At 41.8% G+C, this 24,086-nt stretch overlaps 3 protein-coding genes across 3 annotated transcripts; all 3 read left to right on the forward strand.

Moving 5' to 3' along the window:
* The first annotated feature begins 3,343 nt into the window (after positions 1–3,343).
* LOC128216995 (tubulin alpha-1A chain-like) lies at positions 3,344–6,136 on the forward strand. The gene is made up of 3 exons (XM_052923775.1): positions 3,344–3,473; positions 4,206–4,428; positions 4,839–6,136. The coding sequence occupies exons 1-3, from the start codon at positions 3,471–3,473 to the stop codon at positions 5,966–5,968; spliced, it is 1,356 nt and encodes a 451-aa protein (XP_052779735.1). The 5' UTR covers positions 3,344–3,470; the 3' UTR covers positions 5,969–6,136.
* A 2,570-nt stretch (positions 6,137–8,706) lies between these two features.
* On the forward strand, positions 8,707–11,459 carry LOC128216997 (glutathione S-transferase A-like). Its single transcript, XM_052923777.1, has 3 exons — positions 8,707–8,923; positions 10,382–10,663; positions 10,794–11,459. The coding sequence occupies exons 1-3, from the start codon at positions 8,750–8,752 to the stop codon at positions 11,013–11,015; spliced, it is 678 nt and encodes a 225-aa protein (XP_052779737.1). The 5' UTR covers positions 8,707–8,749; the 3' UTR covers positions 11,016–11,459.
* Positions 11,460–14,961: 3,502 nt separating this feature from the next.
* On the forward strand, positions 14,962–18,046 carry LOC128216999 (glutathione S-transferase A-like). The gene is made up of 3 exons (XM_052923778.1): positions 14,962–15,169; positions 17,215–17,496; positions 17,615–18,046. The coding sequence occupies exons 1-3, from the start codon at positions 14,996–14,998 to the stop codon at positions 17,834–17,836; spliced, it is 678 nt and encodes a 225-aa protein (XP_052779738.1). The 5' UTR covers positions 14,962–14,995; the 3' UTR covers positions 17,837–18,046.
* The last annotated feature ends 6,040 nt before the right edge of the window (positions 18,047–24,086 follow it).

Here is a 24,086-nt window from a genome sequence, read left to right on the forward strand (position 1 = left end):
CAGTAGCGTATGTGAAACAGTACCGCACTTTCTGGCCCCCATTCCCGTCAAAGCAGCCAAATTAACATGGTATGTTTTTCATAGGGGCTAAGACTCTGTTATCCAAGAAAAATCACACTTTGTTAGTATAATTTCTTATTTCACTTAACAGTAGCTTGATGTAACTTCTTATAAAACAATACATTCAGTAATTAAGAATGTTGGTTTTTTTGTTGTTGTTTTTTTGCTGTACAGTAATTTGTACTTGTGGTTCATATTCAGTTGAATTCAATAGGTTTATTCAATTATTAGTTTAAAATCCTAAACAGCACAAATTGTTATCCGCTTTCCTTTTTTCCGGATGTCGTTTCAACGATTTTTCCGGATATAGTCAAGGAAGTCCATGCCGCGAAGCGAGCACGACGGGCGCCTCAGATCTCACCCAACTGTGCCATTGAAAAGGCTCCAGCCCCTCGCATGTCCACACCGCTACTGACAGGCAAAGAAGATAGTGTTCTCGTCTATGGCGACGATCACGCCCGTTATCATTTCTGTCGCTACGCTCTCTCTTTCCGAAGAACCTTTTCTGGCTCCTCCCTTGGCGTCTAGCCAATGATTCGTGGCTACCATATTCATAAATGGACGTGTCGTCGTCCCCGGCCTCCAACGTCCCAAACTACGCACCTGCCTGGAGCAACTTATCGGGCCAAGTATGCTCTTACAGAACCCGAGTGGTGGACAAGACATCACAACGCTGCAACGGAGCATCCGTTTTCTGTTTACCTTGATTTATAACCCTGTCGTGACCCTAAATAGCCCTTATTCCTTCCAGGTATGTAACTGATATTACTCTTATCAGATTAGAAACATGTATGTGTATCTAGTTGAAAGTGATCAATACACTTCGATGTACAGAAAAACATATATAACGCAGTTACATGTATATTTGAAAATAAACTTTTATTTTGAACAGATTGAGAAAAAATATCTCAAGCCTCTGAACAATACAGTTGTTCTTAATATTTGTGTTTGGGCTATAAATCTAAAAGTTCTAATAAGGACATTCGAAAAGTGTCCCGTTATAAGCTCTTGTTCAATATGTTTTAGTATTTTCTTACAGGCATAGGATGAGTTTTTTTGGCAAACATATTTTATTTTTAAACACTGCAAAACCTGCTGCACATTCTTCACCCAGAAATGCCCTAGGACAACCTTGAAATGAGTTCAGAGACCGCCTTAAATTACTTTTACGAATGCTGTCTCCACTTTTGTTTAAAACTGTTAGCAAATCATTTATGAATATAAGATTTTCGCTAGGAAGTTTATCTTGGTAGATCTTGAATGTCTGCGAAAATTTCATAATTGCCCGTTGATCTACAAATGAAAATAGAAAGTTCGAACTAATGGTAATTAAATAATATAAACATATTTATTTATTATATATTTATATATAATTATGTGGAAATGTGACTAGCTGTTGAAATATGGATACATTATTGGTATTTTTCATTTAATCTTGAACATAAAAAACATATATACAGTATATATATATTGAATGCTTATGTTAACGTTTCTTTTAAAGCTGCACTCTCACAAAATGTTCAGTTATTTTTGAAAATAAAAATAGTGTCATAATTTTATGCGCTTCGTTCAAAATATATAAATACAACAAAATATATACACACAAAAGGTGAAACATGGTTATATTGATCTGTAAAATGATTTGATATTGAAACAGGAGTACTGAATATATGTATAAGCCTCCAGGAAGCAGAAACCTCTTCAGTTGTTGACTATTCAGTCTTATCATCTGTTGATCAGAAATTAATTAATTGCCTGCATATTGTGAACATGGCCGTATGGACCCATAATTGACTGCAGGGTGATTTTTGAGATAGGATTATGCTCTGAGCAAAATATTTAGGGCTAAACTATGGACTAATAGTTGAAGGGAGATAACTTAATTAATCCAAAAGGCCATGGTCGTCTCGTTTATCTCCCTTAACACGGTTTAGTAAGTTAGAGCGTCATTATTACCAATCATTATTTCATTTAACTTAAAGTACTATATATAACATTTATATTTGCATGCGCCGGAATTTTCATACGGTGTGTGCAAGGAGCGAAGTGAACTTGAAATGCAAGGAGATCTCAAAAAATGCCCAACGGTCCGATTCGGGAGAAAAGCTCCTGGCACCACAGTTTGCACAATATTGAAACCAGAGGCGTTCCCGAAGCATTTTGAAATGTATGCCCAATAGGATTGAGTAAGTTTTTCGGGTGGTCCCAAAATGTCATACGGGGTGAGAGCAGGACGGGTGAATCCCCTACCGTATATCGCTTTCTATGATATAAATACAGATATAACTGTTTTAGGATTCGAAATGCAAATATTCAGTGAAATTGCAATAAACTTTAATCATTAAATCTTTGTTTGCAGATACTTCTCATTAGCCTTCATTTTTTATTCCTGATTTGGAGATTTTATCACTTGTCTTTTATGAGGACCAAAACGGATATATACGCCCGAGCGTACTAGCGTAGGGCAAGCTACGCCTCTGGAAACCAAATCGTAGCTAACATGCAGCAAAAGTGTTCTTACACGGTACCACCGATTTTCGAAATATGCCCGTTCAATAAAATCACGGACCTATAAACGGTTATAGGTCCGTGATAAAATTAACAAATGACATTTAAATCATACTCACATGTGTACATATAAACAAAGGGCACAGCTGCACCACGAAAGTGTTGACAGGTCATTTTCTTTGCACCATACGGTGTTAAGAGGCCGTGCATTTGGATATATATTTTATTTAATTCAAATTTATTGTTTAAAAGATATCAATCAATAGCTTTTTTCGTTTGTTTATTTTTTTGAACAATATACATGTACATGGTTTTCAATATTTAAATTGGGAATGCTGCAAGGGAAAACTAATTCCCTATTGCAGAATTGTATCTTGGCATGGTTTCCATGGCAGTTGAATCAAAAATGTATTAATTTGTACATGCATAGATGCATGTGTACTCAAATTGTTCTGATAAATACAAATACTTAGGTTTAGGTGTATTACTATAATCTTCGTAAACAATAGCGGTCGTAAAATAAACGCATATGGATCTCCCTAGTAATATGCGACTATATTTACAACAGTTAAACATCGTCTATATCGACTTTGTATGTTGGTATATTTGACCACGCGCTAAAGCTAAACTGGTCCCCCTTCTCATTGCAATAAATGGTATCTGCGAATGAAATGCTGGTAAACAATATAATTTAAATTTATATTCCTGACCAATGAAATCTCACAATCTGATCACATGTGTAAATGAGCCAATCGCTGTAGAGAATTTGTGATTCACGCATCATGGAAGCAGACGAGTATTTAAACCGCGGCAGGGCCGTTACGCGGCATTCCGAGATTTCTTACTACGACTGTTCACGTCAAGTGTGAGATTTTTCCCTGCTATCATACTCAACTTTAATCATGGTAAGTTCTTGTTTTTTCCTTTATTATTTTAAGGATTGTTTTATACCATTTGTTTAATTTTATTTACTTGTTTTAACGTTGTAATTCTGTTTGAAACTCGTGAAAAACACTTTATCATTTGAAAACGTGTTGTATAATCCGCCATTTAAAACTCGGAAGTGGATACATTTCCTTCTTAGATTTGTTATATTCTATTTTATGAGATAATTGGGCGAATATTGCAATCATATTATTGAGATGGACGGAGACCTTGTTTTCGTCTGTTATGATATAAGTTGCATCCTTTGTTCGTATCGATCTTCGCCTCGAACCTATCCCATGTATTAACATTAGTCATCGCCATCAGTAGACTGGTTTCCGGTGATTCATGAACTACGTACTAGTACACTTCATGTAATTTAAATGGCGAAGCGTTAACTATTTTAGTTTGTATCATCACATGAGTTTGTCGCTCGTGTTTTATTAATGAGTTAAGACCACGTAAGTGACTATTGTTTGGCGTCTTCAAAGTATGAAATAAGCCCTTATTAATAGGCGCCCGTATCGTAGTTTAATTATTATATACTGTGACTTCTGTAATGTTTAAAAAAAAAATTTTTAAAAATTAATTATATATATCGTGCAGAACAATTTCTACCTGTTGTAAAGAAGTTAAGACAATCGTTAAAATAAAAGGTAAATATCTAGTTTATTTTGCGAAGTATTTAACAGAAGTTTTTTTATCATTTCCAGCGTGAGTGCATCTCCATCCACGTCGGACAGGCCGGTGTCCAGATCGGAAATGGCTGCTGGGAGCTCTACTGCCTTGAGCACGGGATCCAACCAGATGGACAGATGCCTTCAGACAAGACCATTGGTGGGGGTGACGACTCCTTCAACACTTTCTTCAGCGAGACCGGCGCCGGCAAGCACGTGCCCCGTGCCGTTTTCGTCGACCTGGAGCCCACTGTCGTTGGTGAGTTGACACCCTTGTTTTCTATGTAGGAAACACTTTGTCTCTATCATCCAGAACACTATATATGTCTATCAACATGTGTTTATTGAGGAACTCTTTGAATGATTGAACGTTTTCGTCTCCTTGGACTGTGGCTAGTTAATACCGCTAGTCACTGTCTGCTATGACGATATATTGAACTGTAGGCAGTTATCGACTGGAATAGGTGTGGTCAATATACCTTTCCATTAACAAACTTCCACATTCTGTAATATGAATATACTGCCAAGTTTAGAACACTCAAATAGGGCTACACCATGAATCAGCCTTTTCTTGAAATATTTTTTTTTGTCTTGCTATGTTTAAATTTACTTATGTCATAGAGGTCAACATCACTAAATTGTACTCAATTTCTCTATATCTCCTTCCAGATGAGGTCCGAACCGGTACCTACCGCCAGCTGTTCCACCCCGAGCAGCTGATTACTGGCAAGGAGGATGCCGCCAACAATTATGCCCGTGGTCACTACACCATCGGCAAGGAGATCGTTGACCTCGTCCTTGACAGGATTCGCAAGCTGGCTGACCAGTGTACTGGTCTCCAGGGATTCCTCATCTTCCACTCCTTCGGTGGTGGCACCGGCTCTGGCTTCACCTCCCTGCTCATGGAGCGCCTGTCCGTTGACTACGGCAAGAAGTCCAAGCTGGAGTTCGCCGTCTACCCCGCCCCTCAGGTTGCGACCGCCGTTGTTGAGCCATACAACTCCATTCTGACCACCCACACCACCTTGGAGCACTCCGACTGCGCCTTCATGGTAGACAACGAGGCCATCTACGACATCTGCCGCAGGAACCTCGACATTGAACGACCTACCTACACCAACCTGAACAGGCTGATCGGACAGATTGTCTCCTCCATCACTGCCTCGCTCAGGTTCGACGGTGCCCTCAACGTCGACTTGACCGAGTTCCAGACCAACTTGGTGCCCTACCCGCGTATCCATTTCCCTCTGGCTACCTACGCTCCCGTCATCTCTGCTGAGAAGGCCTACCACGAGCAGCTGTCAGTTGCCGAAATTACCAACGCCTGCTTCGAGCCGGCCAACCAGTTGGTGAAGTGTGATCCGCGTCATGGCAAGTACATGGCCTGCTGCATGCTGTACCGTGGTGACGTCGTGCCGAAAGACGTGAACGCCGCCATCGCCACCATCAAGACCAAGAGGACCATCCAGTTCGTTGACTGGTGTCCCACCGGATTCAAGGTCGGCATCAACTACCAGCCACCCACTGTCGTCCCCGGTGGTGATCTGGCCAAGGTGCAGCGTGCCGTGTGCATGTTGAGCAACACGACCGCCATCGCCGAGGCCTGGGCCCGTCTTGACCACAAGTTCGACCTTATGTACGCCAAACGAGCTTTCGTCCACTGGTACGTTGGGGAGGGTATGGAGGAGGGAGAGTTCTCCGAGGCCCGTGAGGACTTGGCTGCTCTCGAAAAGGACTACGAAGAGGTCGGTGTTGATTCCGTCGAAGGCGAGGGTGAGGAGGAAGGCGAAGAGTACTAGAATGCGACGTCGGACCTCGCACCGTGACGTAAACATGACATTGTAACAATCTTTTTCGATGTATGATCTGTCGCAATTTGATATCTTATTAGCATGATTAAATTAACCCTGAAGTAAAATTTAACAAGAACATGTATCAAAATACTCCCAATAAAAATGATAAAATGATGTGACGTCTGCTATTTTACTTTATATATGATTTCGCCAAAGTCCGACATAAGGCATACTACTGTTGATTGGCAAAACCTGAATACTAAAGGTTGAACATGTTGGTCTGGTCAGAAACGTATAAAAACGCACCACACGTATTCAGTTATTGAAGAAAGGATAATTGAACAGACGTGTGATAAAGCTTATTGACGAAATTTGCCAACAGAAACATTGAGGGACAATCAAGGTCTAGGTCAAGCCTACGTTTAAATGAAGGTGAAAAATATCCATAGCTGAATACTTAACGGGCATGCAGCCTGTAACTTGGTAGATTGGGTTGGTAGTGAAAAATACTGCTCCGTAAACAAGCAAGTCGGTTTGTGTGGTGCCCGAGGCGTTAATGTATGCGCTATTGAAATAGTGAATGTTATAAACTCCAAAATAGACCTGACAACCCGTCTGATAAGTAGCCGCCTCAACATGTCCATTAAGATCTGAATGTTGAACCGACTGTTATTTCAGATGGTATTACCGTTCGATAAAGACCCCCCCCCTCGTGTTGTTTGGGAATTATTTTTTTTAAGATTTTCCTTGTAAAACAAGTGACCCCCAGGGTGGAGCAAAATCTTTACCCCCGGAGCACGGTGCAAACAATCTTGGTAGAGCACCTCGAGATGATGCTTCATCCCAATGCAGCCTCTTTAATTCTAGCTCTTGGACAAAGTCAGTTCTAGCTCTTTGGAAAAAAAATCTTTGAATTAAAATAGGTGACCGCCAGGGAAGGCATTTAAGAAATATTACACACCACTGAGGGTCATATGATATTATATTCTACCTTAGCGCCTCTGTCCATGTACACATTCGTTGGCTGACTGGCCGGTCTTTATAATGACCCTCAGTGGTGTGTAATATTTCTTAAATAAGGACCGGCCAGTCAGCCACCAACGCCTCGGTCCATTCACATTCGGGGGCTAACTGACGGTCCTTATAATGCCATATGGCCCGAAGTGGTGTTGTATTTCTTAAATTATACCGTACACTTTTCATTACAAGACAATATTTTTAAAGCGATTTAAATGTTTTATTTCACAAACCTGATAATGTTTACTGGCGACAATTTTTCGCCGTTGTCAGGAAAATGGCAAGCCGCACTAACCAATCATGCGTATGACGTCAGCGGTCCATATTACATTTTTGGCGAGGTTCGGACCGGCCAAGAATATAATATGGATCGGTGACGTCATAAAACTGGATTTTCATCAAAATACAGTGATATACGGACCGATCGAGATTATATATATACAGAAGGGACAAATTTAATGTAAGACAATAAGGCATACCAAATATCTAAGATACGGGCTGTGCAAAAATTGTCATTTGTGGACGACGGCTGCCGGACAACCAACCTACCAATAGTTAACTTAAATCAGGTCTAAATCAAACAAGTGACCCCAGGGTCGTGGCTTGTTCACGCGGACGCCGGACAAAGAGTGATGCTAAAACCTCATTCTGAGCACTTGTTGCTCAGGTAAGCTAACACTACATGGACGGCAGCGTAAAAGAAAAGCATAAATAATTTTTAAAGAAATGATGCCTGGTTTCATACGCATGTGCTGCTGCTGATGATGGTGATGATGTTCATTGATCCGGTTAACTTCTAAAATTCCTAATTTACAATGAAGCAGACTGATGATGCACGGCGATGTTTTTAAGTGCACAAACGAAGTATATTTAGGTTTATAAATGTGTCTTTAAAGCTGCACATTCACAGATTCACCACTTTTACAACTTATTTTTTTATTTTTTTGTCAAGGTAGGAGCGTAAACTTTCTGCAAACCAATGATAACAGACTGCTGACAAAAGATCAGAACGCAGATGCTCATATTTTCGTTCGAAATTTAATGTTTTATGTCTTAAGCCGTTATACTAACGGGTTAAGAAAGTGCATAAAACATCAATTTTCGTACTTAAATATAAAAATATGCAATCTTATTTTTGTCAGTAGTCTTAAATAAATGGTTTCCAAGGATTTCTGCAAAAATTGGCTCGTTCCAAGACAAAAAAAAGTTGTCAAAACGCTCAATCTGTGAGAGTGCAGCTTTAAACGTGAACATGATATGTAACCCAACCTACATACAGGAAGACTGCAATAGCGATTTGTATATAATCCACGCGGCTGATCTGAATCATAAACGAAAGTCGCCAACGGTTTATGAAGAAAGCATTTTGGACCTAGTTCCATAATGAATATTATGTAGAAAATATCGTAGGTACGTGTAACCCGCTCTCCGTTTAATTCCTGAATACTCCTTTATGATCTACCCGAGATTGTTCGAGTCTTCTAAATGAATAACGCCATTTGTTGATTTTCTGTGTACCCCTTACTTCCGACCCAGCTTACCGGCACCTTAAAGCCCCTGTGATATCGCGTACACAAACGGGGGAGGGGTCAGCCAATGGAGAGGCGCGACTACGGCGAACGACGTACAGACAACGACACTCATTTGATGTTCAGGCGAGCTAAATTAAAAACACGAGAACAAAAAACAGAACAGAATTTAGAATATCCGATGCCGATATTGCAAGCAGGGAAATATTTTAGTTTAACACCGTGTCAGTATAGCAGCAACATGGACAACTCGAAGATGTTCCTTTATTGGGGGTCGGGCTCGGGCCCGTGCTGGAAGGCCATGATCAGCCTCGCAGAGAAGGGGCTCTGGGAAGGGTGCCCAAACAAGATGATTTCATTCTCAAATAAGGAACACAAAACAGACGAGGTCTTTACGTTAAATCCGCGAGGACAGGTAAGGGCACAATTTAGAACATTTATTGTTTACTGATATAATAGCTAGCATGTTACAATATTATTGCATTGTATTATCGACTTTGTGAAAAGTAAGTACAGGTCAGTTTAACTATATTTTATGAATTTTGTGTACCTTATTCATGAATGTTAAATCACAACACGACATTTAAGGTGTCACTGACATCTACAGTTGCGAAAACCAGCATTTGACATTGCAGGGGGGGGGGGGGGGGGGGGGGGGGGGGGGGGGCGAAACTCTAAATGGGCCCCTCTTCCCCCCGGTATGGAACCAGATAGTTTCTAAATAATGTGTTTTATTATTTGTTGTGAATTTAGACATCCTCCATGAGAAATTTAGCTAATTTAAAACTTATTTTTGCGGCCGTGCCGAGGCTCGGCTCCCCGGGTTGGACCGGCAAAAAATAGGTATTTAAATGTATTCAATGCATGGTGTGTTTTTTTCGACTTTACTGACATCAAACTGAAGTTCACTGGAGCCCCCCCCCCCCCCCCCCCCCATCGAACCGCAAGTGGCAAAACATAGCAATGTGTAATTACTTGTATAAATCGTATATGCCTTGATCTATTTGTCAATATCTGAATATATACATGTACCATAAAACGTACATGTTCAACTTTCATTGAGAGTAAAAAAAACACTGTTCAGCATTGAAGTAGTTATTGAAATACAACGGAGAGGATTTGCAAACGACTGTTACCATTACACAAATTTCTTGTTATCTAATGGGTATGTGCTTTAAAATCTTGATATATTACTTATTTCCTAAAAGGGTTATTACTTGCAAGTAATCCACATGTTTTCTATGACGGGCTTTTAGACACGCTTTTGCCTTGAATTAACTCCTTGTGTATTTTTAAATAATGAATGTTGTGGTTTGGTGGACATATTGACTATGACATGTCAGCGCAACCTTGCTGAGGCCATTGTTCAGGCTTTACATGTACTTGACTGGAGTGGGACTAAATGGTAGATGATTTGATCATTATACTGGTCTTCTTAAGTGTCATTGCATACACACTGAAATGAGCAGATATAAAGACTTCTCTCTGATTATCTTTCAACCTTGGTTATTTTTTTTCCTTTATCAAAATGAGAACTCGGTATCCTACATGTATGCATATATATCTATGTACTGGTTTACTATGCGAAGAATAAGGAGGGATTAACTACTCGCCCTAGCGTCGGCGTCGGTGACGGCGACCGGTTAAAGTTGAAGGGCAAGTTGGGAAAACAAGTTATAAGAATGACTGCAATTGCCGTGCTCGTGTGAAGACATGTGACAGGAATAATAAGATGGTTATACAGACATCTGTTTCTGTTGTACAAATTTTGAAAATCATTCATAATAAAAAAGAAAGGTATTGAATCATACCTGCTATGACAGTAGAGTGTTTGTATCGGAGTTGGTGATGACGCTATTGCTGTGTTTTACAGGTACCGACGTTCCGTGACGGCGACGTGGTGGTCAACGAATCCGATGCTATATTGATGTATCTGGAAGAGAACTATAGCAAAGACGGCAATCGCCTGCTGCCAACTTCCGGTCCTGAGCGCGCGCAAGTCTACCAGCGGATGTTTGAGGCACAGAACGTGCAGACCAACATCATCAAGGAGCTCGTGGTCTACCACTGGAGGACTAAACCGGAAGACCGGGATGATAAAATCGTCAAGGAGCGCATGGAGAAAGCCAAGGTCGAACTGGGATACTGGGAGAAGGTGAGCAGGGGAGATATATTGTTATGCATGATATTGTCAATTATCATTAAAAGTTTTAATCGTTAAACATGTACACGTGTATTCCTTAAGTATACGTGCGTTGCTTACTTCCGGGGTTTTTTTTGCGCAGGCGCTGAACGGACATGCTTACATGGTTGGGAATAATTTCACACTGGCAGACGTTGCGGTCTATCCGTTTCTCGCCTTCCTTATGCGCATGGGCGCTAGTTTCCGCGAGTTTCCTGCCCTCCTGAAGTATTACGAGGCCATCACGAAGCGTCCGTCGGTACAGGCGACCTGGCCACCACACTGGAAGGAGGGAACAACGGACCCGATCTTGGGTGAACTGTGAACAGGAAGCCCTGCTCGTATGAAGACATGTGACAGGGCCATGTGCCTGATACATAAGCTAGGAATTCCTTATCATCACAGCAGTATTATGGCGATGTTAATGTGAGCTAAGCTATTACAGAATATATTCAGGACTCTTTCCATTCAACGATGACCAATATACATTTTTCCGTTTAACAAAAACATGTATAAACTATAAAGGTCTAACCAATATAAAATGTGTTGTTTTATTTTCTCGACCAGTTATATAAAAAAGATGACCTTAACAATGTTTTTCGGGATATAAGATATCAAGTGACAAAATGCTTGGTTGGATTGATTGCCCGTGTTGAATTTAAAACAAGCCTATGGATATTTATACGAACTGTCTTATCCGTGTTATAATTGAATGTAGACTTTTTTAGAGTGTTTTTAAGTTTATCAGTGAAATACAACAATACATGTATTTGAGAGTTCCAATGGTAAGACAGATGTTACTTGAAAATTAGCAACTTTTAGTGTTTAGGGAAGCCAATATATGTGTATTTACACTCCCCATCAGTCCCTCAAAGATCAAACATGTCTTCGCTTCGATGTCTCATGATATACCGACTAGGAAATTGAGGAATATTATGTGTTACACAAGTGCATGTTTATACCACTAGACCAAACCACATCTGCGTTTTAATATTTTCAAACAAGAATTCTGCTAATTGAATGAAGGCGCCCGCTTTTTTATTTGAAGTTGGTCGAGTTTTGACAATTCAAGTGCCATGACTCTAGTACGATCTGACCGTGGATCGATCTTAGTCGAGGTGCAATGCCAATCAGCATTGTGAACAAGTTTTGGTAAAGATGAGATAACATATGCTTAAGTTGCAAAGCGGAAATAAAAGTGTGACGTTGTGGACACGGACGACGACTTTGACCTAAGAAACATGACCCCTAAATGTTTGCCATGCTTCGCAGGCGCCAGCAAGTTATACTCAGGTGCCTATGTTAGCATGACTAGATCTCTTACTGTATTTATCATTGATCTATGTTATCTGAGTATCTTTTCGAGTTTTGCTAAAATGCAAACGCTGGCAGACAGAGCTCACCGTAAATCATTGAAAAATAGTGCCTAACGCCAATCGCTGACTGTGGTTACCTTGACAATCGCTGACAGAATGTGCTCACCGACAATCGCTGACGGACTGTGCTCACCGACAATCGCTCTCACCGACAATCGCTGACAGGCTGTTGTCACCGTCAATCGCTGACAGACTGTTCTCACCGCCAATCGCTGACGGACTGTGTTCACCTTGACAAACGCTGCTCTCACCGACAATCGCTGACGGACTGTGCTCAATTACAGTCACTGACAGACTGCTCAGCGACATTCGCTGACAGACTGTGCTCACCGAGAATCGCTGACAGACTGTGCTCACCTTGACAATCGCTCACAGACATTGCTTACCGACAATCGCTGACAGACTGTGCTCACCGACAATCGCTCACATACATTGCTCACCGACAATCGCTGACAGACAGTGCTCACCGACAATCGCTGGAAGACATTGCTCACCGACAATCGCTGGAAGACAGTGCTTACCAACAATCGCTCACAGACATTGCTTACCGACAATCGCTGACAGACTTTGCTCACCGAAAATCGCTCACGGACATTGCTTACCGACAATCGCTGGAAGAGAGTGCTCACCGACAATCGCTGGAAGACAGTGCTCACTTTGACAAACACTATGCTCACCGACAATTGCTCTCACCGACGATCGCTGATAGACTGTGATCAGTACTAACCGACCAAAGCGTGCAGACTGTGCTCACTTACCAACGCTGGTAGACAGTGCTCACCAACCAACGCTGGAAGACAGTGCTCACCAACCAACGCTGGTAGACAATGCTCATCAACCGACGCTGGTAGACTGTGCTCACCAACCAACGCTGGTAGACAGTGCTCACCAACTAACACTGGTAGACAATGCTCACCAACCAACGCTGGTAGACTGTGCTCACCAACCAACGCTGGTAGACAATGCTCACCAACCGACGCTGGTAGACTGTGCTCACCAACCAACGCTGGTAGACAATGCTCACCAACCGACGCTGGAAGACAGTGCTCACCAACCAACGCTGGTAGACAATGCTCACCAACCGACGCTGGTAGACTGTGCTCACCAACCAACGCTGGAAGACAGTGCTCACCAACTAACGCCGGTAGACAGTGCTCACCAACCAACGCTGGTAGACTGTGCTCACCAACCAACGCTGGTAGACAGTGCTCACCAATTAACGCTGGTAGACAGTGATCACCAACCAACGCTGGTAGACAGTGCTCACCAACCAACGCTGGTAGACAGTGCTCACCAACCAACGCTTGTAGACAGTGCTCACCAACCAACGCTGGTAGACAGTGCTCACCAACCAACGCTGGTAGACAGTGCTCACCAACCAACGCTGGTAGACAGTGCTCACCAACCAACGCTGGTAGGCAGTGCTCACCATCCAACGCTGGTAGACAGTGCTCACCAACCAACGCTGGTAGACAGTGCTCACCAACCAACGCTGGAAGACAGTGCTCACCAACCAACGCTGGTAGACAATGCTCACCAACCGACGCTGGTAGACTGTGCTCACCAACCAACGCTGGTAGACAGTGCTCACCAACTAACGCTGGTAGACAATGCTCACCAACCAACGCTGGTAGACAGTGCTTAACCACCAACGCTCGTATACTGTGCTCATCAACCAACGCTGGTAGACTGTGCTCACCAACCAACGCTTGCAGCCAGTGTTCAGCCACCAACGCTGGTAGACTGTGCTCATCAACCAACGCTTGCAGACTTCGCTCACCAACCAACGCTGACAGAAAGTTCTCACCCACCTATGCTGGAAGACTGCGCTCACCAACCAACAGTGGTAGAGAGTGTTCACCAACCAACGCTGGCAGACTGCGCTATCCCACCAACGCCGGAAGACTGTGCTCACCCACAAATACTGGCAGACAGTGCCCACTAACCATCGCTTGTAGACTGCGCTAACCCACCAACGCTGGTAGACTGCGCTCACCCACCAACGCGTGAAGACAGTGCTCATCCACCATCGCTTGCAGACTGCGCCTTCCACCAACGCTGGCAGACTGCGCTCAGCCGCCGTCGCTGGAAGACAATGCTAACCCACTAACGCTGGCAGACAGCCCTCACTCACCAACACTGGAAGACTGTGCTCGCCAACCAACGATGGAAGTCTGCGTTCACCAACCAACGCTGGAAGACTGTGCTCACCAACCAACGCTTGAAAACCGTGCTCACCAACCAACACTGGAAGACTTCGCTTACCAACCTTCGCTTGCTGACTTCGCTCACCAACCAAGGTTGGCAGACTGTGCTCAACAAACAACACCGGAAGACTGCGTCACCCACCAACACTGGCAGACTGCGCTCACTCAATAACGCTGGAAGACGCGTACCTTGCTCACCAAGAAACGCTGGCAGACCGTGATCAGCAACAAACAATGAGAGACAGTGCTCAACAACGAACACTGGCAAACAGTGATCATCAACAAACGATGGCAGACTGTTTTCACCAACAAACGCAGACAGTGCTCAATTTACCGGCACTTTAACCACACTGTGAATATCGCGTACACAAGCGGGATATAGGGGTCAGCCAGTGGGGAGGTGCTACTACGGCGAACCACGTACGAAAAAACGACACTCATTTGGTGTTTAGGCGAGCTAACTCAAAAACACTAGAACCGCAAAACCAGAACAGTACGAATGCATGAATATGATAATGAACGGCTTTTGTAAATACTTGCTCTTACATGTGCTCATATATATATTTGCTTTTATTTCCAGGAAAATAGCTCATTGAGCTTATGTTTATTGTAAATAATTACCCGACTTTAAAGATTCTTGTATCTTGTAATTAGAGTATCCGATGCCGATATTGCAAGCAGGGAAATATTTTAGTTTTACACCGTGTCAGTATAGCAGCAATATGGACAACTCTAAGATGTTCCTTTATTGGGGATCGGGCTCGGGCCCGTGCTGGAAACCCATGATCAGCCTCGCAGAGAAGGGCCTCTGGGAAGGGTGCCCAAACAAGATGGTCTCATTCTCAAAGAAGGAACACAAAACAGATGAGATAATTACGTTAAATCCGCGAGGACAGGTAAGGGCACAATTTAGAACACTTGTTTACTGATATGATAGCTAGCATGTTGCAGTATGATTGCACTGTATTATTGACTTGGATGGTATTCAATATTCATCTATGGTTATATTATTGTCATACATCATTGACTTCATTCACCTTAATGGTCAGTTTTTAATAACAATTAATCCGATAAGGTATATCGTTCTTAGATCAAATTAACAACAATGAATGTTGATACCAGACTTGGTGAAAAGTAAGTACAGGTCAGTTTAACTGTATTTTATGTAGTTTGTGTACCACATTCATGAATGTTAAATCACAACACGGCATATAAGGTGTCACTGTCACCTTCAGGTGCGAAAACCAGCATATATTTAACATTGCAGGTATCAGCCAAATAGGTTTTAATGGGATTAATTATTTGTGGTGATTTTATGACATCCTCCTTGATAAATTAAGCTAATTTTAAACTAGTATTTAAATGTATTCAATGCACATTGTTTCTTTCTAATACTTTACTGTAATCAAACTGGAGTTCACTGGAGCCCCGATCCCCCCCCCCCCCGCGATCCGCTAGTGGCCCAATTACCATAGCAATTTGTAATTACTTGTATGAACCGTATCTGCCTTGGTCTTTTTGTCAACATTTGATATAAAGTAGAACAAATACCATAAAACGTACATGTAAATGAAAAAAAGGTTCAGCATTGAAGCACTGTCGAACCGTTGGCTCGAACTCGATTGGCTCGAATTATCGTTGGCGTGAACTTGATGTTAAGGACCCATTTCATTATACTAATAATATCTGTCATGTGTTCCCGTTCCGGATAGACAAATCCGACCCGAGGGCACCTGTGTTGCCTGGTAACGAGGCTTGCCGAGTTACCGGCTACGCAGCGTGCCCGAGGGTCGGATTTTTCAATCCGGAACGTATACACATGATAGATATTTTTTCTAGCATACCTTAATTAATATTTTTTGTAAAGAAACTGCATAAAAAAGCTCATTTTTGTACATTTCACCAAAAAGCGCGTGCGATAATGTTTACTGACGTCATGACGCGCAGTAATTTTTATTCACTGTCAACGTCAATAAGTTCCTTCGATATGAAGTCTTTGAAGGGTTATTTCGTTTTGTTGTGAAGATATATTTTTGCAAAGTTAATGTTTATGAAACTCATCTATTGAAATCTCATAATTATGGTTACTTAAAGTATATAATAAAAGAAATAAAAAGTATTACGTCACAGTGCGTGACTCATCTGGCATGGGGGGATGCCGGATGGGATTTTCCAGCACGGCTGACGTCACCGGAAATGCCTATCCGGTGTGCTAGAATGAATGTTATTATTCCCGTTAAGCTCGAATTTTCTGAGGCTCGAGGTATCTTCACCTGGGAGTTCGAGCCAACGGAGTTCGACTGTATTTATTGAAATACAACGGATAGGATTTGTCAACAAATGTAACCATTACATAAATTTCAGTTTTCTAATGGGTATGTGCTTTAAAATTTTAATATATGATTAATATGGTAAAAGAGTTATCACTTGCAAGTAATCCTTTCAGGTTAAAAACAGATGTTTTTTATTATGGGCTTTTAGACACGCTTTTGCCTTGAATTAACTCCTTGTGTATTTTTAAATAATGAACTTCTTAAGTGTCATCATACACACTGAAACGAGCAAGTAAAGACTTCTCTCTGATTGTCTTTCAACCTTGGTTATTTTTTCCTTTATCAAAATGAGAAATCTTTATCCTACATGTATGCACATCTATGTACTGGTTTACCACAATGAAATCGACGTACGTGCACTTCGATTTAAGTGAATGATGTTTCAATGCGTGAAACATACTCTCGGGCGACGGGGTGGATGGGGTGGGGATCTCTATGAAAGGGCAGGCTTGTCGGGGACAATAAGATGGCTATACAGACATCTTATTATGTTGCACAAAAATTTTGAAAAACATTTATAATAAAAAGGAAGGTATTGAATCATACCTGCTTCTACAGCAGAGCGTTTGTATCGTAGTGGATGATGGCGCTCTTGGTGTGTTTTACAGGTACCGACGTTCCGTGACGGTGACGTGGTGGTCAACGAATCCAATGCTATATTGATGTATCTGGAGGAAAACTATAGCACTGACAGTAATCGCCTGCTGCCAACTTCCGGTCCTGAGCGCGCACAAGTCTACCAGCGGATGTTTGAGGCACAGAACGTGCAGACCAACATCATCAAGGAGCTCGTGTACTACCACTGGCAGACTAAACCGGAAGACCGGGATGATAAAATCATCAAGGAGCGCATGGAGAAAGCCAAGGTCGAACTGGGATATTGGGAGAAGGTGAGCAGAGGAGATATATTGTTGTATAGGATTTTCTAAAGAGCCATTAAAATTGTACACATGTACACGTGTATTCCTTACGTATACGTGCGTTGCTTACTTCCGTTTTTTTGCGCAGGCACTGAACGGACATGCTTACATGGTTGGGAACAATTTCACACTGGCAGACGTTGCGGTCTATCCGTTTCTCGCCTTCCTTATGCGCATGGGCGCTAGTTTCCGCGAGTTTCCTGCCCTCCTGAAGTATTACGAGGCCATCACGAAGCGTCCGTCGGTACAGGCGACCTGGCCACCACACTGGAAGGAGGGAACAACGGATCCGATCCTAGGTGAACTGTGAACAGGAAGCCCTGCTCGTATGAAGACATGTGACAGGACCATATGACGTGCCTGATACATAAGCTAGGAGTTTCTTATTATCACACCAGTAGTATGACGTTGTTAATGTGAGCTAAGCTATACCAGAATATGTTCAGGACTATTCAACGACAACTATTATACATCAACCGTTTAACAAATACATGTATAAAGTTCTAACCAATATGATAAATTATGTTCTTTTATTTTCTCGACCAATCATAGAATAAAGATGACATTAACAATGGTAGCCCTCGCATTAGGGTCGCTTTTCTGCGTTGATATTCAAGTTCAAGTTCTGTAGTCAGGCAACTATAGCATACACATCGGTTTATGCTCATTATATATAATAGTATACAGTAGAAACCCTTTGGGTCGAACTTACAGGGACCGGGAAATTTAATTCGAACCTTGAAAAAATCGAGCCAAGAAGGGAAGGCTTACCTTCAGTTTTAAAAGATCGGTCCTTTACATTATTTTAGTTCGAGCCAAACGATTTCGAGCCAAAGGGGTTCGACTGTATACTCAAACGTATCAATGTTCTTCGTGATATAAGATATCAAGTTACAAACCTCTTGGTTGGATTGATTGCGCGAGCTGAATTTTAAACAAGCCGATGGAAATTAATGCGAAATGTTTCGTCAGTGTTGTGATGGAATACAGACTTGCTTTTAGTATTGTTTTTTTCAGTTTAATTTATCAGTGAAACACACCAATACGTGTATTTGAGAGTTCCGATGGTAAGACAGATGTTACTTGAACTTGAAAGTAATCAATTTTTAAGTGTTTAAGGGAAGCCACTACTTACACTCCCCATCAGTCCCTCAAAGATCAAACATGTCTTCCCTTCGATGTCTCATTATAGGCCGACTAGGAAATTGAGGAATAGTATGTCTTACACAAGTGCATGTTAATATCACTAGACCAAGCCACATCTGCGTTTAGATATTTTCAAACAAAAAATCTGCAAATTGAATGAAGGCGCCCGCTTTTTTATTTAAAGTTTGTAGAGTTTTGACAATTCAAGTGCCATGAATCTAGTACGATCTGACCGTGGATCGATCTTAGTCGAGGTGCAATGCCAATCAACATTGTGAACAAGTTTTGGTAAAGATGAGAAAACATATGCTTAAGTTGCAAAGCGGAAATAAAAGTCTGACGTTGTGGACACGGACGACGACTTTGCACCTAGAAACATGATCCCTTAATGTTTGCCATGCTACGCAGGCGCTACCTAGTTATAATCAGATGCCTATGTCAGTATGACGTCAGCATGATGTGATCTAACTGTATTTTTCATTGAACAATGTTGTCTGAGTATCTTTTCGATTTTTCTGAAAATGCAAACGCTTACAGACTGTGCTCACCGACAACCGTTAACAGACAATGCTCACTGGCAATCGCTGACAGAATGTGTTCTTCGTCAATGGCTGACAGTGTTCAGCAACACACATTGACTGACAGTGATCACAACCAGGCAATGCCCACCGATAAATGTTTTCAGGCAGTGCTCACCGACTAATGCTGACAGACAGTGCTCACCATCAAATGCTGACAGACAGTGCTCACCGACTAATGCTATCAGACAGTGTTGATTGACTAATGCTGTCAGACAGTGATCATCGACTGATGCTGGCAGACAGTGATCACCGACTGATGCTGGCAGACCGTGCTCATCGACTAATGCTGACAGACAGTGCTCATCGACTGATGCTGGCAGACAGTGCTCATCGACAAATGCTTTCAGATAGTGTTGATCGACTAATGCTGTCAGACAGTGTTAATCGACTAATGCTGGCATACAGTGCTCATCGACTAATGCTGACAGACATTGTTGATCGACTAATGCAGCCAGACAGTGCTCATCGACGGATGCTGGCAGACAGTGATCACCGACTGATGCTGGCAGACAGTACTAATCGACTAATGCTGTCAGACAGTGTTGATCGACTTATGCTGTCAGACAGTGCTCATCGACTGATGCTGGCAGACAGTGATCACCGACTGATGCTGGCAGACAGTGCTCATCGACTAATACTGACAGACTGTGTTGATCGACTGATGCTGGCAGACAGTGATCACCGACTGATGCTGGCAGACAGTGCTCATCGACTTATGCTGTCAGACAGTGTTAATCGACTTATGCTGTCAGACAGTGCTCATCGGCAAATGCTGTCAGACAGTGCTCATCGACAAATGCTGCCAGACAGTGCTCACGACAAATGCTGTCAGACAGTGCTCACCGAAAAATACTGTCAGACAGTGATCACCGACTAATGCTGACAGACAGTGCTCACCGTCAAACGCTGTCAGACAGTGCTCACCGACAAATGCTGTCAGACTGTGCTCATGGACAAATGCTGACAAACAGTGCTCACCGTCAAATGCTGTCAGACAGTGCTCACCGACTAATGCTATCAGACAGTGCTCATCGACAAATGTTGTCAGACAGTGCTCACCCACTGCTGTCAGACAGTGATCACCGACTAATGCTGTCAGACAGTGATCATCCACTGCTGTCAGACAGTGCTCACCAACTAATGCTGACAGACAGTGCTCACCGTCAAATGCTGTCAGACAGTGCTCACCGACAAATGCTATCAGACAGTGCTCACCGACAAATGTTGTCAGACAGTGCTCACCCACTGCTGTCAGACAGTGATCACCGACTAATGCTGACAGACAGTGATCATCCACTGCTGTCAGACAGTGCTCACCGACTAATGCTGACAGACAGTGCTCACCGTCAAATGCTGTCAGACAGTGCTCACCGACAAATGCTATCAGACAGTGCTCACCGACAAATGCTGTCAGACAGTGCTCACCCACTGCTGTCAGACAGTGCTCACCGACTAATGCTGACAGACAGTGATCACCTACTGATGCTTACAGACAGTGCTGACCGACTGATGCTGTCAGACAGTGATCACCGACTAATGCCGACAGACAATGCTCACCGCCAAATGCTGTCAGACAGTGATCACCGATTAATGCTGACAGCTTGTGCTCACCGACAAACGCTGGCTGACTATGCTTGCAGACAAATGCTGGTATAGTCTTTGCAAACCAAAAAACGCTGGCGGACTTTGGTGGTAGAGACAGGGGTGATTACTGCTCGGGAATTAGAAGAACGGAAAACAATACACCACATATTTAGGTGATTCTTCGACACTCGGTTGAGTTCTTACTATGCCAATCGATAACTCGAATATATTCACGTACAGGGCGTTGGGCTTTGGTCCATGCTTGGAAGTCATTGTCAGCCACGCAGAGAATGGGCTTTGGGAAAGGGGTAGCAAGAAGATGGTATCGTTAGGACAAGGGTAGAGTACGACAAAAAGATAAGGGGAAACGTTGGGTTGAGATTTTTATTGATTTTGTACAATTTTTCATTAAAGAATAAACAGCTTATTGGTTCATATTTATTTGTGTGAGGTATGTCTTATAAAACCTTAACATAATTACAATGTTGTAACAATGTTTGCATGACTTGTTACAAATGAGCAATAGTGAAACATTTGTTTCTGCAATCATCGCGGAAAACGTGTTTATTATTTAGGCGTATTTGATACTCTAAAGTAAAGATACAACAGACATGCACGAATGAGATGATCTCATTTTCAACACGGTGTATATTATGTTGTGTACATTGTTACAGTGTGTGTATATTAATTATAGTTAGCGGTGTGAAATAAACGCTTTAGCGGCGAGCAGTTAGGGACCAAGCGGCATAGCGGCGTGAAGTTTGGCGTCTTGGCGGCCTAGAATTTTTTAAGCTTTTCTTCAAAGATAATAATAAAAAAAATGTTGCACATATGAACATTCTGACGCGATTATCAACATTAGTAAAAACAAGTCGATATCGCACAAGCGGTCTAACGCTTTTAAGTCGGCGATTTAGCGGCCTCGTGTCATAAAAATTGTTTTCTTTTTCAAAGCCATTTGTACGTTTCTTATAAACAATTATACATATATGTTTCTTATTCACACATTAACATCTTGTATCGACTCTTCATTTTCTCTAATGATTGCCCTTACTGTATTCCTTATTACATGATTGTTTTTTCCCTGGCTGCGTTCCTTATATCATGTATGAATGTCCTGAATGTGTTTTTTATTACATTTTTGATTGCCCTGACTGTATTCCTTATTACATGTATGATTTTCCTGACTGTGTTCCTTATTACATGTATGATTGTCCTGGCTGTGTTCCTTATGACATGTATGATTGTCCTGACTATGTTCCTTATTACATGTATGATCTTTCCTGATTGTGTTCCTTATTGCATGTATGATTGTCCTGGCTGTGTTCCTTATGACATGTATGATTGTCCTGAATGTGTTCCTTATTACATGTATGATTGTCCTGGCTGTGTTCCTTATAACATGTATGATTGTCCTGGCTGTGTTCCTTATTACATGTATGATTGTCCTGGTGTGTTCCTTATTACATGCATGATTGTCCTGAATGTGTTCCTTATTACATGTATGATTGTCCTGACTGTATTCCTTATAACATGTATGATTTTCCTGACTGTGTTCCTTATTACATGTATGATTGTCCTGGCTGTGTTCCTTATTACATGTATGATTGTCCTGAATGTGTTCCTTATTACATGTATGATTGTCCTGGCTGTGTTCCTTATAACATGTATGATTGTCCTGGCTGTGTTCCTTATTTCATGTTAGATTGTCCTGGCAGTGTTCCTTATTACATATATGATTGTCCTGACTGTATTCCTTATTACATGTATGATTGTCCTGGCTGTATTCCTTATTACATGTATGATTGTCCTGAATGTGTTCCTTATTACATGTATGATTGTCCTAGCTGTGTTCCTTATTTCATGTTAGATTGTCCTGGCTGTATTCCTTATTACATGTATGATTGTCCTGACTGTGTTCCTTATTACATGTATGATTGTCCTGGCTGTGTTCCTTATTTCATGTTAGATTGTCCTGGTTGTGTTCCTTATTACATGTACGATTGTCCTGGCTGTGTTCCTTATTACATGTATGATTGTCCTGGCTGTCTTCCTTTTAACATGTATGATTTTCCTGACTGTGTTCCTTATTACATGTACGATGGTCCTGGCTGCGTTCCTGATTACATGTATGATTGTCCTGACTGTGTTCCTTTTCACATGTTTGATAGTTCTGAGTGTGCTCCTTATCACATGCATTTCCTTCCGTGAAAATAATTTACTAGTACCTACCATGTATCTCATATTGTACCTACCATGTATCTCATACAATACCTACCATGTATCTCATAAAATACCTACCATGTATCTGATACTGTACCTACCATGTATCTCATACAATACCTACCATGTATCTCATACAATACCTACCATGTATCTCTTACAATACCTTCCATGTATCTCTTACAATACCTACCATGTATCTGATACTGTACCTACCATGTATCTCATACTATACCTACCATGTAACTCATACAATACCTACCATGTATCTCATACAATACCTACCATGTATCTCATACAATGCCTACCATGTATCTCTTACAATACCTACCATGTATCTGATACTGTACCTACCATGTATCTCATACAATACCTACCATGTATCTGATACTGTACCTACCATGTATCTCATACAATACCTACCATGTATCTCATAAAATACCTACCATGTATCTGATACTGTACCTACCATGTGTCTCTTACAATACCTACCATGTATCTCATACAATACCTACCATGTATCTCATACTATGCCTTCCATGTGTCTCATATTGTTCCTACCATGTATCTCATATTGTACCTACCATGTATCTCATACAATACCTACCATGTATCTCATAAAATACCTACCATGTATCTGATACTGTACCTACCATGTATCTCTTACAATACCTACCATGTATCTCATACAATACCTACCATGTATCTCATACTATACCTTCCATGTATCTCATATTGTTCCTACCATGTATCTCATATTGTACCTACCATGTATCTCATATTGTATCTATCATGTATCTCATATTGTTCCTACCATGCATCTCATTTTATACCTTCCATGTATCTCATACCGTATCTACCATGTCTCTAATACTGTACTTACCATCTATGTCATACTGTATCTACCATTTATGCCAAAGTGTACCTACCATGTATGCCATAGTGTACCTACCATGTATCGTATATTGTACCTACCATGTAGATCATAGTGTACCTACCATGTATGCCATATTGTACTTGCCATGT

Source organism: Mya arenaria, chromosome 14, assembly GCF_026914265.1.
Source record: "Mya arenaria isolate MELC-2E11 chromosome 14, ASM2691426v1".
In the NCBI taxonomy this organism is placed as follows: Eukaryota; Metazoa; Mollusca; class Bivalvia; order Myida; family Myidae; genus Mya; species Mya arenaria.